The sequence below is a fragment of the Pipistrellus kuhlii genome, unplaced genomic scaffold, assembly GCF_014108245.1.
Source record: "Pipistrellus kuhlii isolate mPipKuh1 unplaced genomic scaffold, mPipKuh1.p scaffold_m20_p_125, whole genome shotgun sequence".
In the NCBI taxonomy this organism is placed as follows: domain Eukaryota; kingdom Metazoa; phylum Chordata; class Mammalia; order Chiroptera; family Vespertilionidae; genus Pipistrellus; species Pipistrellus kuhlii.
In genome coordinates this window covers 171,415-182,204 of record NW_023425433.1, presented here as the reverse complement: position 1 = coordinate 182,204, position 10,790 = coordinate 171,415, and the positions used below count along the sequence as shown (strand labels likewise).

Genomic DNA, 10,790 nt, shown 5'->3' with positions numbered 1-10,790 from the left:
GGGCCCAGAGGGAGCAGTGGGGCCGGGAGGCAGTGTGGGGCGGGGCGGGGCCAGGCCGGGCTGAGAGCCTGGCTGAGGGCGCTCCCGTGGGGGACAAGGCAGCAGCTGCGGCTCCGGCTCCGGCTCCGTGGGGGACCTGCCCCTCTGCCGCATGGGCTTTCTGAGCACTTCCCGGCGCCCACTGAAACCCGCACGCCGGCGCCTCCTCTGGCGGGCGAGGGACATTGCAGTCAGGAAAGTTTGGTGCAAGGCCCACAGCTGGGAGGGGAGCTGGGACAGGAGCCAGACCCCACCCCTTATCAACTCTCTCTAGGGAAGGCTGCCTGTGGAGGCTGGCCCTGACCCCCGGCCTGGGGAGGCTGCCCTGGCCTCCAGCCTGGGGAGGCTGCCCTGACCCCCGGCCTGGGGAGGCTGCCCTGACCCCCGGCCTGGGGAGGCTGGCCCTGCCCCCGGCCTGGGGAGGCTGCCCTGACCCCGGCCTGGGGAGGCTGGCCTGAGGCCCCGGCCTGGCCTCCAGCCTGGGGAGGCTGGCCTGACCCCCGGCCTGGGGAGGCTGGCCCTGGCCTCCAGCCTGGGGAGGCTGTCCTGACCCCCGGCCTGGGGAGGCTGCCCTGACCCCCGGCCTGGGGAGGCTGAGGCTGGCCCTGACCCCCGGCCTGGGGAGGCTGAGGCTGGCCCTGGCCTCCAGCCTGGGGAGGCTGCCCTGACCCCCGGCCTGGGGAGGCTGGCCCTGACCCCCGGCCTGGGGAGGCTGGCCCTGACCCCCGGCCTGGGGAGGCTGAGGCTGGCCCTGGCCTCCAGCCTGGGGAGGCTGGCCTGACCCCCGGCCTGGGGAGGCTGGCCCTGGCCTCCAGCCTGGGGAGGCTGCCCTGACCCCCGGCCTGGGGAGGCTGCCCTGACCCCCGGCCTGGGGAGGCTGGCCCTGGCCTCCAGCCTGGGGAGGCTGCCCTGACCCCCGGCCTGGGGAGGCTGCCCTGACCCCCGGACTGGGGAGGCTGAGGCTGGCCCTGACCCCCGGCCTGGGGAGGCTGAGGCTGGCCCTGGCCTCCAGCCTGGGGAGGCTGCCCTGACCCCCGGCCTGGGGAGGCTGCCCTGACCCCCGGCCTGGGGAGGCTGAGGCTGGCCCTGACCCCCGGCCTGGGGAGGCTGAGGCTGGCCCTGGCCTCCAGCCTGGGGAGGCTGCCCTGACCCCCGGCCTGGGGAGGCTGCCCTGACCCCCGGCCTGGGGAGGCTGCCCTGACCCCCGGCCAGGCCCCTGTGGGAGCCACTAGCAGCATGTGGCTATCACAGCCTAATTAATGGAATTAGGTGAAATAAAAATTCCCTTCCTCTGCTTGGGAACACTGGCCTGTCCCTAGAGCTGCAGCCACGGAGGCTGGAGCTCCTAAGGAGAGGGGACCTCGCCAGCATTGCAGGTCCCGGCTGGGGCTGGAGGGGGAGGCAGGGGCCCCGCGGAGCCGGGTGCTGGTGGCAGGGGCCGGGTCTGGGTGAGGGGAGCAGGGTGCGGCCAAGAGCAGGGGGCGGCCTCCCGGCGCCTGCCCCGATACCAAGGCTGTCGCAACACCAGGAGCAATTAGGCGGCTGGGGTGGGGCGCCGGAGGGCGGCTGGCAGGCCCCGCGCCTTCCTGTTTGCGCACTGCCCAGCAGAGCTACGGCTGAGGGAGCCGGCGCCGCCTGCCCATTAGCCTTCCTGGGCTCTGGCTCACCTGGCCGGCGTCACAGCGGGAGGGGCCGCGGTGGCCTGTGAGTGACCAGGGCCCAGCCAGCAGGGTCCCACCCGGCCTTCCCCACGATGGGGCCCTGCAGCCAGCTCCCCTCACGCCGCCCGAGGCCCCCAGGGAGAGCCCCCTCCCCAGGGAGAGACCCCCTCCCCAGGGAGAGACCCCCCTCCCCAGGGAGAGACCCCCTCCCCAGGGAGACCCCCCTCCCCAGGGAGACCCCCCCTCCCCAGGGAGAGACCCCCTCCCCAGGAAGAGGCCCCCTCCCCAGGGAGAGCCCCCTCCCCAGGGAGAGCCCCCTCCCCAGGGAGAGACCCCCTCCCCAGGGAGACCCCCCCCCCAGGGAGACCCCCCTCCCCAGGGAGACCCCCCTCCCCAGGGAGAGACCCCCCTCCCAGGGAGAGACCCCCTCCCCAGGGAGAGACCCCGCTCCCCAGGGAGACCCCCTCCCCAGGGAGACCCCCCTCCCCAGGGAGACCCCCCTCCCCAGGGAGAGACCCCCCTCCCAGGGAGAGACCCCCTCCCCAGGAAGAGGCCCCCTCCCCAGGGAGACCCCCCTCCCTCCCCAGGGAGAGACCCCCTCCCCAGGGAGACCCCCCTCCCCAGGGAGACCCCCCTCCCCAGGGAGAGACCCCCTCCCTCCCCAGGGAGAGACCCCCTCCCCAGGGAGACCCCCCTCCCCAGGGAGACCCCCTCCCCAGGGAGACCCCCCTCCCCAGGGAGACCCCCCTCCCTCCCCAGGGAGACCCCCCTCCCCAGGGAGGCCAAGGAGCGCTCTGAAGGCAGATCCCGGGCAGGCGCCTGGCCGTTCCAGGGCTCAGGTGGGGTGCAGACCCTACAGGGGAGGACGCGGGAGCCAGGGGCTGAGGGGGAGGCCCGGCGGGAAGCTGAGGGGGCGGGGCTGGGCAGGCGCGTGGGAGGAGGGTAGCCACCGGAGTGGGCGGCCGCCGAGGGGGTGCGCCGGTTCCAGGTTAGGCAACCGTGGCCGGCACCTGCAGCGCACTGGCGGCTGAGTAGGCAGATCCCAGCGGATTGCTTCAGCTCCTGCCACACCAATGCCCCCTGGGCACGGCCCTCCCGCCCCTCCCGCCCCACGGTGACTCCTGCCCAGAGAATGTCCGGCCCTGCATAAAGGCCGGCGTCCGCACGCCCGCACTCAGAGCCATGACGTCCAGCATGGGCTCCTCGCGGGCACCCCGGACGGGGCGTGAGGGCGGGCGCGGGGCCATGGCCCTGCTGCTGGCCGGCCTCCTGCTGCCAGGTAGGAGGCGGGGAGGGGTGGGGGGAGAGGAGGGTGCAGACCCCAGGTGAGGGAAGGCTGGGGGACACTGTCTGGAGCGGGGCCTGGGCTGCTCTTCGCTGTCACCAGGCACGTTACTTAAACTTTCTGAGCCCCAGCTCAGAGACTGATAGCACCCAGCTTCAGTCTGTTGGGTGCTTTGGGAATTCTGGAGGGTTCTGTGGAAGTTGTTTGAGTCTAGAGGTGAAGACTGGGCGTGTAATAGGCCCAGCGCCCTCAGAGAGCAGAGGGCACGAGGGAATGGCCGGCACAGGCGTGGCAGGTGGGGGCTGGGGGCGCCGGCCATCCACGCAGGCGACTGGCTGTGTGTCTTCAAGCCCCTTCTACAGCCACAGCCACAGCACAGCCACAGCCACAGCCACAGCCACAGCCACAGCCACTCTGCTCACAGCCATGCCGGAGAGCACAGGCCGCCCCCGGCCTCCCAGCGCGCCGGCTGAAGCTGCTGAGACCTGGCGCTTGCAGTGCCAGTGCGGGCTGTCCTTGCGGGCAGGGGCGGGGAGCCCTGGAGGAAGAGGTTGGGCTGCATCTGGAGGGAGGCGGGCAGGAGCACTGGGTGGCCGGGCTCACGGAGGCCGGGCAGGGAGTGCTCCATCCGCGTCCTGGGCCGGGCCAGGAGAGCCGTGGCTCAGGGTGGCGTCCTGTCGGGCTGTACCAGCAGGCTCTGAAGCAATAGCGGGCCCCCACATCCGGCCCCCACTCAGCTTTCATGCGTGGGCAAAGCTGAGTTGGGAGCAGAATCCCCACCCTCCCCCAAGCCCCTCTGCGGGGGGAGCGGCTGAGCAGCCGGGTCCCCTGGCCCTGCCCTCTAGGCAGCCCTGGCCGCTGGCGCTCTCTTCCCAGCGTCCCTCCTGCTGCCCGTCCTTCCTCCCTCGCTCTCCACCGCCGATTGTTCCCTCTGTCTTCTCCCAGCTGGTCCGGGGATATGCCCCCTCTCGCTGGGTCCACCTGCTGTCCCCCTGGGCCGGCCCTGCAGGCCGTTGGTCCTACTCCCTCTCCAGGCCTTTCTCCCAGCCTGCGTTGCATCTCCTCTCCTTCCCGGCAGATGTCTGGCCCGCCCCCTGCCCTGTCCTGCCGGCTCCCTTCCCTTCAGGTCCCCGCCTCTTCCTCTCTCTGCCCAGACTCCCCGGCCGCAGGGGAGGGCGTGGGTCTGAAAGGTGAGGGAGGAAGCCACACCTCGTGCCCCTACTAACCATGACTTTCCTCCCAGGGACCTTGGCCAAGAGCATCGCGACCTTCTCAGACCCCTGTAAGGACCCCACACGTATCACTTCCCCCAACGACCCCTGTCTCATCGGGAAGGGGGGCTCCAGCAGCCCTGTTTCCAGTGCCGGAGGCTCTGGGGGCGGCTCCAGTGGAGGCTCCAGCAGTGGCTTCAGTGGCAGTTCTAGTGGCTCCAGTGGCTCCAGCGGATACAGTGGCTCCAGCGGAGGTTCCAGTGGCTCCAGTGGAGGTTCCAGTGGCTCCAGTGGAGGCTCCAGCAGTGGCTTCAGTGGCAGTTCTAGTGGCTCCAGTGGCTACAGTGGCTCCAGCGGATACAGTGGCTCCAGTGGCAGTTCCAGCGGCGGCTCCAGTGGCTCCAATGTGGCCCAGGGTGGTCCTTCGGGGTCTTTGCTGTTTAAGCCAGGGACCAGCTATTCCCAGAGCAGCTACAGCTCCGGGTCTGGCTCCAGTCTGCATGGTGCCTCCAGCTCCTCCCCGCAGGGGTCCGGCCCGGCCGCCCCGGGCCGCGGCGGCTCTGCCCACTTCGTGGTGAGCTCCTCCCAGTCTGGCGGAGGCTCCAGCTCCTCCGTCTCCCAGACGTCCTGGGCGTCCAGCAGTGGCGGCCAGAGGGGCGGCTCCAGCTCACGCCCCTGCAGCCCGGACGTCCCCGACTCTCCCTGCAGCGGGGGGCCCGTCGTCTCCCACTCCGGCTCCTACATCTCCAGCTCCCACTCTGTGTCCGGGGGCCAAAGGCCGGTGGTGGTGGTGGTGGAGCAGCACGGCTCCGGAGGCCCCGGCGCCCCCTGCGGCAACGGCGGGGCTCCCGGCAGGCCCTGCCCGCCCATCACCTCTGTGGACAAGTCCTACGGCGGCTACGAGGTGGTGGGCGGCTCCTCCAACAGCTACCTGGCCCCGGGCATGACCTACAGCGGCGGCAAAATCTACCCTGTGGGCTACTTCACCAAAGAGAACCCCGTCAGAGGCTCCCCGGGGGTGCCCTCCTTCGCGGCCGGGCCCCCCATCTCCGAGGGCAAGTACTTCTCCAGCAATCCCATCATCTCCAGCCACAGCTCCAGCGCCAGCATCTACCCGTCCGGAGCCTCCTCCGTCGTCGTGTTCCAGCCAGTGGGCTCCGGCGGCGTCCAGCCCTGCGCGGCGGGCTCCTCGGGCTCCAGGGGGCCCTGCTCCCTCTCCGGTTCTGGGGTCCACATCGTCTCCGGCGGCTCGGGCTCCTCGCACCCCTGCGGCAGCGTCTCCCAGGGGCCCTGCTCCCCGCCGGGCACGGGCGCGCTCAGCCACAGCTCCGGCTCCCAGTCCAGCGGCAAAATCGTCCTTCAGCCCTGTGGCAGCACGTCCAGCGCTGCGGGTCACCCCTGTGCGCCCGCCTCCTCCTCCTCCTCCGCGCTGGCCGGGGGGCCCAACGGCTCCCCGCAGCCCGACCCCTCCGCCGGCGCCCAGCCCTGCGGCGGCTCCAAGACTCCGTGCCGCTCCCTCCGGGACATCCTGGCCCAAGTGCAGCCCCTGGGGCCCCAGCTAGCTGGCCCTGAAGCCTTCCAGCCCCAGGGACAGGCTCATGCCGGTCCATAAGTCACTTCTGTGCGTGCATGTGCAGCGTGCGCGCACACCACACACGCATACACACACACTCATGCATATACACACACGCACACGTGCGCACACACGTGTGTGCTTGGAGACGCGAGGCCAGGCATGGGGTCAGCTGTGTCCTCCTCGCTCCCAGAGCCCCCTGCAGCCGCCCTGCCCGCAGCCCCTCTGCACCTTCCTGCGCGGCGGAGATGGACGTCACTGGCTCGCCCTGGCCGGGCCCTGCCACTCAGACTGTGGACTGGGAAGCCTGACTGCCAGAGTAGCGCTGGTGCCCGGACAGGTCACCCTCCCTGTCCATCGGCCAATAAACGCGGTCTGACCCATTTCCGGACCACAACGACGGTGACCGCATCCGCCCGGTTCCCACCTCCAGCCCGCCCGCGCCGTGGAGCTCCCGGAGCCTCCGCCCGGGCGCCACACCTGCCTCTCGGTCTCCGTCGCAGTCTCCCTTCCTGGCTGCTGCGTCCTCACGATCAGATGTGTCCCTGCATGAGGGAGGCGCAGGGCGTCCTGGGGACCCCCCAGCCCGTCGTCAGATACTCAATAAACGGCATAACCTAGAGGCTGGCGTTTTGCCTTCGTGGGTCCCGGGTCCGCAGGCCCAGCTGCCCGGCACTGCCCTGGCCGGGCTCCTGCCGCGGCGGAGGCGTGAGCACCGGGCGCTGACAGCGGAGGCTGACGTCGCCCAGCAGCCCTCCCGCACCTCTCCTCGTCCTTCGCTCCAGAAGGCCATTCCCGCTTCCCCCCACTCACCTGGTCCTCCCCATTCCGTCTCCACCCAAGCTCCTTCTCTACCGCTGGTTACCTTGTCACCTAGACGCCACGCCCTCGGGGAGCCCCGCAGGGATTTCCTGGGTGTCGGGGACACAGGGGAACGTTGGGGAGGCTGGGGCAAACACCAGATTCCTGGCCACTGAACGAGAGCCCGGGTGGGGGAGTAAGGAGAGTGAGAGGAGAGAATGAGGGCATGCAGCAAGCACGGCCCCTCCTGGGCCTGCCCAACCGGGTCCCAGCCCGGGAGAGCAGAGTCCCGAGTCCCTAGAGAGCTCCACAGAGGATAAGGGGTGGGGTGAGGGGCCACAGAGGAGAAGGGGGAGGGGCCACAGAGGAGAAGGGGGAGGGGCCACAGAGGAGAAGGGGGAGGGGCCACAGAGGAGAAGGGGGAGGGGCCATAGAGGAGAAAGGGGGAGGGGCCATAGAGGAGAAGGGGGAGGGGCCACAGAGGAGAGGGAAGGAGGGGCCATAGAGGAGAAGGGGGAGGGGCCATAGAGGAGAAGGGGGAGGGGCCACAGAGGAGAAGGGGGAGGGGCCACAGAGGAGAAGGGGGAGGGGCCACAGAGGAGAAGGGGGAGGGGCCATAGAGGAGAAAGGAGGAGGGGCCATAGAGGAGAAGGGGGAGGGGCCACAGAGGAGAGGGAAGGAGGGGCCATAGAGGAGAAGGGGGAGGGGCCATAGAGGAGAAGGGGGAGGGGCCACAGAGGAGAAGGGGGGAGGGGCCACAGAGGAGAGGGAAGGAGGGGCCATAGAGGAGAAGGGGGAGGGGCCATAGAGGAGAAGGGGGAGGGGCCACAGAGGAGAAGGGGGAGGGGCCACAGAGGAGAAGGGGGAGGGGCCACAGAGGAGAAGGGGGAGGGGCCATAGAGGAGAAAGGGGGAGGGCCATAGAGGAGAAGGGGGGAGGGGCCACAGAGAAGGGGGGAGGGGCCACAGAGGAGAAGGGGGGAGGGGCCACAGAGGAGAAGGGGGAGGGGCCACAGAGGAGAAGGGGGGAGGGGCCATAGAGGAGAAGGGGGTGAGGGGCCATAGAGGAGAAGGGGGTGACTTCTGTGGGAGGAGAGAGGAAGGAAGGTGGTCGGGGCCATGTAGGGGTGTCCTGGAGTCAGGCAGAGGAAGCGGAGGCCCGGAAGTTCCAAGTTCTCATGTCGCCGGGACCGGTTTGGCTCAATGGATAGAGCGTCAGCTTGGGGACTGAAGAGTCCCGGGTTCGATTCCCGTCAAGGGCATGTACCTTGGTTGCGGGTATATCCCCAGTAGGGGGTGTGCAAGAGGCAACTGATCAATGACTCTCTCCCATCGATGTTTCTAACTCTCTATCTCTCTCCCTTCCTCTTGGTTGCGGGTATATCCCCAGTAGGGGGTGTGCAAGAGGCAACTGATCAATGACTCTCTCCCATCGATGTTTCTAACTCTCTGTCTCTCTCCCTTCCTCTCTGTATAAAATCAATAAAATATATATTAAATAAAAAAGTTCTCATGTCAAGAGGCCAGCGGGGCTTCCTCTGCCTGGAAATGACCGCCGCAAAGCAGGGCCAGGGCCCCCCAGCTCGGTGGCTGCGCCGGCGCTCACCTCCTTCACCTCCTTCACTCGGAGCCTCCGGGCAGGCGCCGCAGCCGCGCCGGGGACTGTTGGCCTGGGGGCCTGGCGCCCAGAATGGGACCCGAATGCCTGGGGCGCCGCAGGGCGGGCTGCGGTGGGAGGGTGCGGACAGGGCGGAACCGTCAGGGGGCGCTGCAGGACCGGCGGCGAGCAAGCCCACCTGCCTTTCCTGCGCCCGCACCTGGAAGCCGGCGGGCGAACGCTCCGGGGCGGGCCACAGCGCAGCGGAGCCGCGGAGCCGGGGAGGCCCGGAGGCGAGGAGCGGGCGGGGCGGACTGCACGGGCCGCGGGGCCGGGCCTCCCTCCCTCCCCAGGACCAGGCCGGGTCTCTCTAGGCCGCCGGCCTCCCTCGCGCGCTCCTCCGCTGCTCAGCCAGAGGATGTCCCCTGGCCTCCCCTGTCACAGCCAGCAACCCGCTGGGTCCCGCGGAGTCAGCTCCTCCTGGAGCGCGAGCGCGAGCGCGGCGCTTCCGACCGCGGCTCCGCCCCGGCGGCGGGCGGCCGAGGCGGCTGGGGCCCGGAGGGCCTCCGCAGGGTGGGAGCGGTGGGCCGCGTGGAGAGGGGCGGGGACAGGCTCCAGAGGCAGCAGGCCTGACAGACCGGACCACGAGGCAGTCTTCTTTAGCACCTGCCCTGTGCCCTGTGCCCTGTGCCCTCTGCCTCCTTTCTTCGCAGCTTCTCTGGGCTCACTGCTCCCTGGCTGCCAGGACCCCAGCAGTGTCCCCTCTGGCTGGTTGGATCCGGCCCCTCCCCCCGACATCCCTCCACCAGAACCTGCCTTTCCCGCGCCCCAGTGCTTGGGGCTCCCTGCTCTCTGAGCGTCTAAGTGACGGTTCAGAACGGCTAGGGATGCACAGGCGAAGATGAAGCCTGGGAAATAAACCAGCCCCCTGTGCTAGGCCCTCCCCGCTGCCCGCCTCAGACGCGGGCCCCCTCCCCAGCCGGAGCCGAAGGCCTAAGGCTCCTGTCTAAGCTTGTCACTATGCACTTATACAGAACTAGAGGCCAGTGCATGAGATTCATGCACTGAGGGGCGTGCAGGGTCCCTCAGCCTGGCCGGCGCCCTCTCGCAGCACAGGAGCCCTCGGCGGATGTCTGACCGATGGGGTGCAGGCCTAGCTGTCAGTCGGACACCCTTAGCACGGCCGAGGAGGGGGGAGGGCTCCAGCTATTGCCGCCGTGTTCGCCAGCCACGGGTCCGGCTTCCGTCCGAGCCGCTCCTTCTGGGGACGGTGTTTGGAGCCGGCAGGGCTGGGCCACGTGCGAGCGGGCCTCCGGGGCCGTTTGAAGTACATTTACTCCGAGGCCCCTAGCTTAGGTGACATGGTCTCCGCTGGCACTTCTGTTAGCACTGCGTGCCATTACCGTGAAGGCTCTCTCACCGCGCGAGGAAGGCCCGCGGGCGGCTGTGCCAGAGGGAAGGGGAGCTGAGCAGCGGGCAGGACGGGCCCTGGGTCGGGACAGGAGGAAGTGCTCGGTGACGTCCCACCGGCCTGGCCAGGGCCTGCTCCAGCTCCCCCAAAGAGACACTGAAGCCCTGATTCCCCGTGCCTCAGCGAGTGGCCTTATCTGGAGATGGGTTCTTCATGGAGGTGATCCCGTTAACCTGGGGTGCTTGTGGGGTGCCCTGACCCCGTAGGACTGGTGTCCTTGTGAAGAGGGGAAAGGAAAGGACACACAGAGAGAAGAGACGAAGACAAGCCACGGAGCACGCTGGGGGGCTGCGGGGGCGTGGGGCGCGGGCGCGGGGCACGGGGTGTGGGGCGGGGCGCGGGGTGTGGGGCGGGCGCGGGGGCGCGGGGGCGCGGGGGCGGGGCGGGGGACAGATTTTCGCTCAGGCTCCTCAGCCAGCACCAGCCTGGCCCACCTTGAGCGCAGACTTCTAGTTCCAGGTGCGAGACACACTTTCCGGCTGTGCAGCCCCAGTTTGCGGTGGTTGTCATGGCAGCGGAGCAAGCTCCTACAAGCCCTGGCATCCATGCCCTTTGCCGCCTCTCGCCTTCTCTCCAGGGTCCCTGGAGTTGGTCACCTGCCACCGAGTGCAGCAGACCCCGGACACTCCTGAGGGCGGGCTGCATTATTCACTCACTTAGCTGGTAAGATTTGCAGACCTACTGTGTGGCTGCAGCAGGAACAGGGCTGCGGGGGCCCCCTCCTCTTGCCTCCCAGAGCTCAGGCTGACGGCAGAGAGACAGTCACCTGTCCATGCAGAGACACCGGGGTGTGCGGGAGAGGAGCGCAGCCCGCGTGAGAGTGCCGTGAGGGCGGGGGAGGCCGGCGGGCACTTCAGCGCAGCCACAGCGCGCCAGGCCTGAGGGCCGCAGAGAGGGGCCGAGGCGAGGTGCCAAGCAGGCCCTGCGGGATCCTGTAGGCTGTCTAAGATGTGAGGTTCCCGTATGGGAAGAGCCATGGGAATTCAAAGTTTGAGAGAGGGGAGGGTAACATATCTATTAAAATACTTTCTCTGGGAGCAGAAGGAATTGAAGGGGAGTGAGTGTGGATGAGCTAAGAGGTAGAATTTAAAAATATGTACGCCCTCTACTGGGGATGGAGCCCGCAACCTAAGCACGTGCCCTGCCAGGGATC

At 69.1% G+C, this 10,790-nt stretch overlaps 1 protein-coding gene across 5 annotated transcripts; it reads left to right on the top strand.

The window, feature by feature from the left end:
* The first annotated feature begins 2,825 nt into the window (after nt 1-2,825).
* On the top strand, nt 2,826-5,991 carry CDSN (corneodesmosin). Of its 5 annotated transcripts, XM_045580405.1 has the most exons (6): nt 2,826-2,979; nt 4,229-4,371; nt 4,408-4,506; nt 4,576-5,833; nt 5,879-5,891; nt 5,925-5,991. In XM_045580405.1, exons 1-4 carry the CDS (start codon nt 2,883-2,885, stop codon nt 5,806-5,808), a joined length of 1,572 nt encoding a protein of 523 aa, XP_045436361.1. In that variant the 5' UTR covers nt 2,826-2,882; the 3' UTR covers nt 5,809-5,833; nt 5,879-5,891; nt 5,925-5,991. The 5 variants fall into 5 exon arrangements, with proteins under 5 accessions (XP_045436361.1, XP_036290390.1, XP_036290391.1 ...); XM_036434497.2 differs by having other exon boundaries at nt 4,408-5,833; XM_036434498.2 differs by having other exon boundaries at nt 4,229-4,372; nt 4,451-5,833.
* Nucleotides 5,992-10,790: the final 4,799 nt, after the last annotated feature.

What these genes read in the sequence shown, in the direction of transcription:
- CDSN (XM_036434496.2), top strand. Translation starts at nt 2,883, where the DNA reads ATGACGTCCAGCATGGGCTCCTCGCGGGCACCCCGGACGGGGCGTGAG. An exon ending in GGCCGGCCTCCTGCTGCCAG is followed by an intron (nt 2,980 to 4,228) that starts GTAGGAGGCGGG and finishes CTTTCCTCCCAG; the next exon opens with GGACCTTGGCCAAGAGCATC.